This window comes from Mesoplodon mirus (assembly GCF_964341445.2).
Source record: "Mesoplodon mirus genome assembly, chromosome: 14".
Lineage (NCBI taxonomy): Eukaryota > Metazoa > Chordata > Mammalia > Artiodactyla > Ziphiidae > Mesoplodon > Mesoplodon mirus.
Genome location: NC_138990.1, coordinates 45,726,552 through 45,735,831, shown reverse-complemented (window position 1 = coordinate 45,735,831; position 9,280 = coordinate 45,726,552). Strand labels below are relative to the sequence as shown.

Here is a 9,280-nt window from a genome sequence, read left to right as displayed (position 1 = left end):
CACCAGCCCATGGAAGTTGGGGCGGGCAGTGCACCTCCAGTACTGCGTATATTTTCTGAAACGTTCAAGGAAAGAAGCTTGAGGTGAGAACGAAAACCCATGCAGTCAGCTAATTACTAGTCTCAAGTCAAAAATTAAAAGGGACTTTGGTGATAAACCCTTGACTCTTGGAGTTCTAAACCTTTCACTCACTGCCTATAAAATGAACGAATTAATAAATTAAGGTCCTGGGAACGAAGGAGACACCCGCTGGTCACTGGCCAAGAATTCCTCTAGGAGACTCTCCCCAACTTTTCCAAGCATAAAATACTCAAGCTACCAAGGCAAATCCTGGGACGCGAATCACAGGGACAAGTGAGACAATACATGAGCAAGAGGAGTGTGTCTAGAACCCTCGACAGGCCAAACTTTAGAATGGGCTTTCCTTGCCAGAAGCTCAATTACAGCCAGTGGCTACAACCTTCAGGAGGGCAGGGGGCTCAAGAACGTGCAGGTGCTCCAATTTCGTCCTCCTGTCCACAACTACAGGAATTCCTGTACGAAGAGGCACAGAGGAAAGCTAGAAATCAAACCTGTGTCCTTTATTCCACCGAGTATTCCACCCATGGGCCACATCCTGTCTCATCAGACTGCTGGAAGGTTCCCTGGGCCCAAGGCACATGATTACCTGGGCTCTGCTCTCCAGACAGATGGTAGGGGTGGGCAGCAGAGAAAGGCTGAACACTGAGGCAGAGATCCCCCAGCACTGAAGGGGAACGGAGAGCGAGGAAGTAGGACCACAATGGAAGGGCCAGTGAGGGGCCTTGAAGGAGCTAAGTTGAGCATGTTGAGGTGAGAGGCCTTTCCACCCAGGCCTCCATGTCCACTGACAGCCACACCCAGGGTGTGGGTACAGACGAAGCTGCTGCCACCCACTGAGGTGCTATATTCTTCTGGATCCTTCTGGAGGTCCCTTTCTTTCTTCTGCGGCGGCTGAAGTCTGGGAGCAGGAATCATTTGTCAGAAGAAGGCAGAAACCACTTGCTGGAGTCCCACCTCTTTGGAGATGAGCTGTTTGAGGTTTCAGGAATGAGAGAGAAGGAAGTGGAGAGCAGGAGACAAGAGAGGAGGCGAGAGAGGCTTACCAGCCCAAGGACAGAGGCTGCGAGCTGTGTGCAATCGGGCAGAGCAGTGCTCAGTGGAATCGTGGGTAGGAGGCTGAGATACCCCTGGGCTCAGCTGCTGCCAAAGTGGAAGAACTGAGGCAGAGGCAGCCAACCACTTGCCTAGGAGACAGAACTCAGGCACCATGTAACAAAGACTCCCATGCAGAACTGCCACCCTCTCCCCGCCAGCAGTCTCAGATGGTCTGCTCCAGACAGAACCCAGCAGCCAGGGAGGCAGGGCCTACTTCTGGGATATCATGGCAAGTGCCCAGTCCAAGAAGGCCACTGTGGTGTCCTGTAGGCAGAGCCAGGTCTGGTGGGCAGCCTCACTGAGCTGTGTCTTCACGCAGTCCCAGGTCACCCCACCTCTGGGAGGAAAGCAGAACATTTGTGGAGGTTGGAAAGCGGTGATGTGCAGCTGCGTCAAGTCACAGGGCTGTAGCTCCCACTCACAACCCGCATCCCAGAGTGGCCAAGGGATGAGCAGGGGCCAGGGCAGAGCGAGAGACTCAACAGAGGAGCCTTGTCCCTGGAGAAAGGGCGCGCGGCCACGGGCCTCCTGCTGGTGTCCCGGGCGAGGGTCTCACCTGCAAGCCTCATGGCAGTGCTCCTGGACGCGGGCCAGGGCCTCAAGCAGCATGTGCCACGTGGGCAGCAGGATGTTCTGGTAAAGAAACAGGAGCAGCTCCCTCAGAGAATGGAGCAGCTGGTTCAGGGCATCAGGGAGCTGGATCTGTAGCTGAACCGTGGAGAATGGACGGGATTAGAGTGGCCAGGGAATGCAGTCCACATGGGGCTGCACCTTCCCAAGAACTCAGCCCCTGGCGAGAGCAGCCTTCTCTGACCTCCCTGTCTCTGGCTTACCCTCTGGGAGAGGCTGGTGAGGCTGTCACCGAACCAGGCAAGGTGGGAGGCACAGTGGGCAGAAAGGAAGCTGACTGTGGCACTGGTGTGGGCCCAGGCCAGCTGCAAGCTGGGCCTCACCATGGTCAGCAAGTGGGAACCCCAGGCCGGCAATGTCTCCTCCAGCCAGCTGTAGGAGAAGACACAGGGGAGGAAGGAGGTCTCTGAGTTTTCCCAGGCAATTTGGCCCAAGAACAGCTGGGGCAAGGGAGGCCTTGGGAGAGGAAAACCACCATCACTTCCCACTGATTGTCAATGCCTGAACACACAAGCCCTCTCTCTCCCACCCCACCCCTCCCCAGGAGGTGCTCACCTGTAGCCTTGCAGGCTGTAGGAGTAGATCTTGGTACATGCTTGTTGGCCAGCAGGCAAGACACCGGATGAATGAAGCAACCGGCCAGAAAAGGAGGCTGAGTAAAGGGGGCCTCGGGTGAGCTGGGAGGTGAGCGGGGAAGGGACCGGAGAGACAGACACTACAGGCCCCAGGGCAGACCCAGTGAGGGATGGGGCAGGACTCAGTGTGCTCCTGGGGCTGCAGAGCTGCAGAGCTGCCTCCAGTCTGCTCTGGAGCACACACGGGGGGAGGATGCAGGCCAGGGGAGCAAGAAGGGTGCAGCCAGGTGGAGCCCTGGGCTTAGGCGTCAAGAAGCCTTGGGTTTGAGGGTCGGCCCTTCTATTTCCTAGCTGTATTTTAGCTAATTGGTAAATCTTTCTGAGCCTCAATTTCCTCAGAAGTTAAAAACAAGATAACATCTACTCAGATGAGACCATGAATATGCAAGCATTTCTATACTGCAAAGCACCTGTCCGATCTGAGGTGTGACAGAAACATGTCGGAAATGTGTTTGTTCTGGATTGTGTTGTGGGGGGGCGGTGCTACATGCAGCTCTGTGTCCCCATAGAGAGCCCCAGGCTATCTCCCTTGCCTGCCAATCCCTGCTTACCCTGGAAAGAGCTGTGTGACCGCAAGTCATGGCACAGGAAACCTACGGCAAAGACCAGCACCAACAGGAGCAGCCGCGTCCAGGGCAGCCAGAGGCCCCGTGCCTGCTGCAGCAGACTCTAGAAGGGGTAGAGAGCAGCGGTCAGAAGGGAGAGGCGCTGCTCCTGGCCTCGTAAGGCAGGCCTCGAGCTAGGCCTTCCAGGGAGAGGATCCGGCCTTCACATTACCCAGGAGGTAGTGCGGGCTCCAAGGACAGGTGGGGCAGGAATGGGATACAGGCCCACCCCAGGGCGTGCTGAGACAGCGACGCAGAACAGTTTGTGGGGCTGGGGGAGGGCTGGGCGCTGGCACCTTGCAGGCCGCGTCACAGGTGATGACATCCTGGTTTCTGCAGCTGCTCTTCCCTAGCAGGTCCTGGTTGGTGAGCTTGAAGGACTGAATGGTTTCTTGCAAAGACTTCTGTGTCTACAGGGTAAGAAAAGTCTAGGCTGGGATCGTAAGATTTGGCCCAGGAGGGAACCCTGAGCCTCCCTTCTGCTTCGTTTTCCATGCCAGATATGCTAACAGAGCACCTTCTCAGAAAGGGGGGACAGTGGCTGAAGGGTATGAACCCAGAACCCAGACGAGGCTCAGCCTGCCATGTCCTCCCAGCTCCTTACCTTCTTGGGAATCCGCTCCCAGGACCTGAGCAAGTGCTCCAGCAGCAGGCTGTGGGGAAAGCACAACCCCTTCCAATCAGGAGGCCCACTTGGCCCCTTCCATCCCTCTGTCGTCCACGAGGCCCTGCTCCTTCAGGCTGAAAGATATCCACCTCCCCGCCCCCTGTAGAGGAGCAGCTTCCTAGAGGCCTCCCAGCAATGTTCCCGCTGAACTTGAGGGGCATGAGCCTGAACAAGTGACAAACATCCCCCTTCTGCTTCTAGGACAGGGACACACCAGAAGCGTGAATTAAGGCTTCTCTGTGTGGATCAGGGGCAGGTGACCCTCCCACCCCCACCTGCCTGGACTGTGACAGGTGCTTGGGATACAGCTGCCTCCAGACGCTGGTGCTGAAGGGGTCCACCGTCAGGCACTCGGTCAGGCTGCTCAGGAGCTGCACAGGGGACGGGAGAAGGGAGAGACTGCTGGGGTCCGGGGCTGGTGGCAGGGATTGCTGGGAGGTAATCCCCTTCTCCTAAGTGAGGCCATCCGGGCAACACACCCACCCTAAAGGATGGAGAAATTGTGCCCATGCCCCGAAACTCTCCGAGAGGCTGTAAAGGGGGAGGCCAGGGCTCTTGAGCTTGAAGTTCACTTGTCTGCAAGGGGCAGGATATCAGAGACCGGCCAGACCTGAATGTGTCTCTTTTCAGCTCCGATCTTCTGAGGGCAGAGCATGAGGGAGCCGGGCAGGCGGCTGTCAGGAGTGAGCTAAGGGGATGCCCAGAAAACGGGCTCCCTGAAGCAGGGCCTTTGTCAGCAGGTAAGGACCTCTGTAGCAGACCCCTGGGAAGGAAAAGGAGCCTCCCACCATTTCCTCACCTCTTTCTTCATCTCCGGAGGGCAGCCAGGGGTGGCTCTGGACAGGAAGGAGGGGAAGTAGGTGTGCAGGGTGGATTCCGGCTTCGCCCCAAATGCCAGCACCTTCAGTCGTGGGTAGAGCTGACACAGCTGCTCCTGCAGGCTGTGGAGGGGGTTGAGAGGAGAACCAGGCACAGGCTCTAAATGGATTTGTGCGCTGTGTCCCTTCTGCCTGCCTCAGAGTCCACACCCTGCCCCAGGCGGGCAGTCATGAAGGGCCTTGTGATGGTTCTGCATCATTCTAGACTCGGAGACTTCTTGGAAAATTTGCTCAGAGTCATGGGTCCCCTCCCCAGGAAAATGCCCACATGCCAATCACACTTGAGGGCCCATATAATTCCAGGGGTTCAACGATCCCTTGTACTTGCAGGTTGATCATCTCAGATCTAGAGTGCCTGGAGGGGAAGGGACATATATTGTCCACTCCTAACCCTTTGCTGGGATCCTTCACAGCACGTGTGACCCAGGGCAGCCCTACCTGGGAGTCAGGGAGTTGTTGGGCATATAGGCAAAGTCCAGAAGTGGGAATAAGTCCTTGGGGCCAATCATGCCAAAGCCCTTGGTGAGGTTGGGGTGCATCCTGTGGAGGAAGAAAGAAACAGGCTTGTTGGGGACCACCTGCCCGGGCCATGGACCCAGCTAAGAATAACATCCAAGAAAAAGGGCATGAACTCTGCCCCCTCCCCCTCCCCTTCCTTCTTCACCATCACACTCTGAGCTGGGAGGAGCTGGGCCTGATTCTCCTCTCATCTACAGAAACCAGGACCACAGCATCCCATTTTGCTGAAACAGCCACTGGAAAACGCCCTGGGCCTTGGCCTTGCTGTTCCCTGCCATTACTCACAGGAGCAGCCGATCCAGGTATGCAATGGCGAATGGAGACAGAGACTTGATGCCCAGCACAGGCAGCATGATCCCCAGCCACACTGTGGAGACGAAGGTCAGGGAGGAAGCCTCAGGCCTGGATCCACGGAGAACATTAAAGAGTAACTTGCTGGCTCCAAAACCTCCCTCTTTCTTCCCCACTTCCTCGTTACCTCTCAGTCCCTCGGTGAGATTGGCAAAACCTGCTTGACCCAGGGCCCACATGATGGTCAGACACTTTGCTGGTCGGCTCTGGTGGGACCTCAGCAGTTCCAGGAACTGAGGAGACCGGTGGGGGAGACAGGTTGGGGTAGGGCAGAGCGCCAGGAGCACCCCCAAAGCCGGGGAGGGAGAGAGATGTCAACTGGGAGAGGAGGGGCAGGCTGCGGGACAGGGCAGCGGCACGGCAGCGTGGCGGAGCGATTCGGAGCGCAGGCTCCAGCGCCAGGCCGTGGCCTCCACCGATACTTGCCACTTACTAGTGGACCAACTCTATGAAAGTTACTGAACCCCTCAGTGGCTCAATCTTCTCATCTACAAAATGGGAATAATAACAGCAGTACCCACCTCATATAACGTACACAGTAGACACAGTAAAAGCACTAACAGTGATCTTCTGTCTTACAGGACCTCCCACTACCCCTTAATTGGGTCTAACAGTATAGATTCCGCCCAGCCTCCCCAGTCCTAGCCTCCCAATGTCCCCACCACGACCCTGAGCTCACCTTGCCCAGGTTCATGGTGGCGATCTTGGGCTTGTCCTGCAGAATGGCCTGGATACAGATGCGGTAACCGTGCAGTGACTCCCCTGGAGAGATATACATTCTCAGACCTACATATACTAATCAGCAGCCCAAACCTGTAACCTCCCTTTTGACAGCCGAGAGCCCAGAACCCAGGCCCAGTGAGTCCTAACATCCTCCTCCTTTTCCAAAAGAGTGTTGAGGTTAGCACATTTCTCTGCTGAAACGGAACCACCCAGCTACTCCTGAAGCAGGAAAAAGGGGGTACTCCCCAGATGGGACTGGGCTATTCCTCACGGGCCCCTCTCACCTGGCGTCTTATCCAGCTCTTGTAGCATGGTGAATAGACAGTGGTCAAAAAAGAGCTCCACAGACTCCGCTGCCTTCGCCAGTAGCCCTCGGATGATCCCACGCAGCTCCCGGCTCACCAGGCTGTAGGGATAATCTGCGGCCGATAGGCCTCGTATGAGTGCTAGGACCAGAAGCCTCTGCCAGCTCTGAGAGCTCTGATTTGCCCCCTGAGAACGGTAAGTGGAGGCAGAGGTCACTGCACTGTTGCTGGCACCCTCCCTATTTCAATGAGGTCTGGAAACTTTTAAGCCATGATGATGTGAGAACAGCTGAAATCACCCATGTAAATCAGGGCAGTAGGGGGCACTGGGCTCAGTTACTAAGTAACGTGCTTACGCACAGCCCTTTCATAATTTCCTTGAACTTGTCTGGAGAACTAACCGTGAGTATGCTGGCTTAGTGTGGGTTCACTTGGAGGTACTTGGAGCTTGTAGTTGAGATAGCTGGCCAGGTCCTTCAACCACACAGATGGGTTCCCAGAGAACACGCTTTGGCTCTTGTCCAGTTCCTTCTGCAGAGCTGCCAGGTCCAGCTGCCAGCGACACAGGACCCTCATGGTGAGTTGTGGGTACAGAGTAATGGGGTAGAGGTGGGAAAATGGTTGAACTAGGTGGTGGTAGGAAGAACAAAAGGTTTCTGCTTTTAAACGAAAGTATGTGGAATGTCACGCTTTTGCTGAATCCAGATCTTTAGGAAACAGAGAACATGACAGCTGCAATTGCTGATCTCAAGGACTAATACTCTTGGGCCCTTCACATGTTCAAGGGGAAAAACAGAAGACTAGACGGAAAATGAAAGCTCCCTCCTTCCCTGTGGAGAGGAACCACAAGCAGTTTTTCTAAATCCTCCCTGTATCTCTGGATTTTCAAGGCTCTCCTCTCACGAATCTATGTTTCTCTATAAACGTATTTCCTTTCCATCCTAAGTGCAAACACTGTACCCCTTGGGGTTTCCATCCTTTCCTGAACGCCTCCTCTCAGCCAGCAATGTCCCACATTCCACAGGTCCCTGAGCCGCCTGTCCCCCTCCCGCTCCTCTCATGTTCTCTACTCCTCGAGTCCTCATTCTTGCCCTGCCTAAAGCCTAGGCACACTCACAGCTTTCAGTGCCTCCTCCAGGCTGCGAAAGCGGCCCTGCTTCTGGTTCTGGTTGGTGAGCGTGGCCACCTTCTTAGTCTGCTTCTTGTTCCCCGGTTTCTTAGGCTCCACAGCAGGGGGTGGAACCTGCTCCTTATTCTGCCGCTTCATGATTTTCTCAAAGCCCCGCTCATACAGGGTGCTTGTCGTCTGGATTGGAGCTGGGGTAATGACAGGCAGAGAAAGGGGGGCAGCCCTGAGTCAGGAGGGCCTCACAGGAACAGTGGTCCCTTCCTCCACACTGTCACCTAATTCATCTCCAGGGAGGATCCTGCCTCAAAGCCCCTTCTTGCTGTCCTGCTTAAGGAGCAGGGCAGGGAGCCCTCCTGGCTGCTTCTTCAATAATCACAGCTCGTGAGTTCATGGGCTCTTTCACAGAGATGAGGTGTTTCTTTATTAGGAGATCAGAGTATGTGAGAATCGGTGGTCGGGGGTGGGATACAGAGGGCTGGCTTCTTTGTTGAATGGCTACCAGTCTGGGAGGTCAGGATTTTTCCATCTTGATTCTACCCCAGTTCCTTTTGGTTCAGATGTGACAACTCTACAATCAACAAGTGGCAAGCTTTCTCCACTCCTCCAGGAGGCTTTGAGGAAACCGGCACCACTTAGAATAACACTTGGTGGGTGTGGACAGTGTGTGGTGGGTCATTTCTCCCAGTGCAAGGCCTCGTGTGCGTCCCAGTCCCCACGCCCACCCCCGGCCTGCTGGTTACTTAAGACGGGGGCACCGTGTATAATGAACCAGGATGCCTCTCCGCAGCTCTCGGGCACCTGCCCGGAGAGGCCAGGCCAGGGCCCGGGAACAGCTGGTAGGGCGTATGTGCAGTCAGCTGAGCGTCCGAAAACCAGAATCCCGGTCCCCTCTGACATGTGATCCTGGACAAGCCATCTAACTTCGCTGGGCCTCAGTTTACTCATTTGACAGGCAAGGACAGCGACTTCCCTCGCGCTGTCTACCTCCCGTGAGGCTCAAAATAGGCAACGCCAGGGTGGCGCCGGCTGAACTGGGAGGTACCGATCGGCAGGAGAGCTCGCGCCTCCAGAAGCCCGGGGGTGTTTTGACCCTCTGGGCTCGGGTAGCTGCTCCCTACCACCCGTGGGGGCAGGCCCGGGGCCGGGCGGCGGCGGCGGGCCGGGTGGGTACTCACGGGTCAGGTCGTACTTCCACACTCCGTTCGCCTCCCCGAGCGCCCGGCGGTCCCCTCCGCCGCCTTTACCACTGCCGCCGGCCCCAGGCCGCCGCCCCTTCTTCACCACCTCCCAGCGCCCCCCACCAGCCGTCCTGGCCGACATGGCTGCAACCCTCCCGCCACGGCCACCTCCCTGGGCTTTCCGGTCCGGCGCGGACGCGCAGCGCTCTGCCACGTCTCCTCGCAGGGCCTCGCGGCGCGTGACGCCACCCGCAAGGCAGCCTGGGACTTGTAGTCTTTCGTGTTTGACTGGTTCTCCCACTCCAGGGGTCGGTTGGCGTCGGGGCCTTTTCGCAGCAAAAAACCAGCCAGGCAAAGATGTTGAGATGAGAGGCTTTTGCATTCAGACAACTTTTATTGAGCAAAATGTGAAGGCATTGGGTGACTTGGTGGCAATTTAACTGTTTCTGTTTTTCTTTCCGTTCTAGAAGTGCAAGAAGGATGG

The 9,280-nt window shown here is 56.4% G+C and overlaps 1 protein-coding gene across 1 annotated transcript; it reads right to left on the bottom strand.

Annotated features, from left to right (window-relative positions):
* Positions 1-560: 560 nt before the first annotated feature.
* TMEM214 (transmembrane protein 214) lies at positions 561-8,968 on the bottom strand. The gene is made up of 17 exons (XM_082642101.1): positions 8,794-8,968; positions 7,607-7,806; positions 6,891-7,041; positions 6,469-6,603; positions 6,141-6,223; positions 5,589-5,694; positions 5,396-5,477; positions 5,030-5,131; positions 4,513-4,654; positions 3,993-4,084; positions 3,651-3,699; positions 3,343-3,456; positions 2,993-3,110; positions 2,362-2,458; positions 2,010-2,178; positions 1,733-1,884; positions 561-1,513 (listed from the first exon to the last, which is right to left on the bottom strand). The coding sequence occupies exons 1-17, from the start codon at positions 8,936-8,938 to the stop codon at positions 1,387-1,389; spliced, it is 2,064 nt and encodes a 687-aa protein (XP_082498227.1). The 5' UTR covers positions 8,939-8,968; the 3' UTR covers positions 561-1,386.
* Between the last annotated feature and the right edge of the window lie 312 nt (positions 8,969-9,280).

What these genes read in the sequence shown, in the direction of transcription:
- TMEM214 (XM_082642101.1), bottom strand. Translation starts at nt 8,938, where the DNA reads ATGTCGGCCAGGACGGCTGGTGGGGGGCGCTGGGAGGTGGTGAAGAAG. An exon ending in CCACCATGAACCTGGGCAAG is followed by an intron (nt 5,695 to 6,140) that starts GTGAGCTCAGGG and finishes CGGTCTCCTCAG; the next exon opens with TTCCTGGAACTGCTGAGGTC. An exon ending in CACTGCCATGAGGCTTGCAG is followed by an intron (nt 1,514 to 1,732) that starts GTGAGACCCTCG and finishes CTTTCCTCCCAG; the next exon opens with AGGTGGGGTGACCTGGGACT.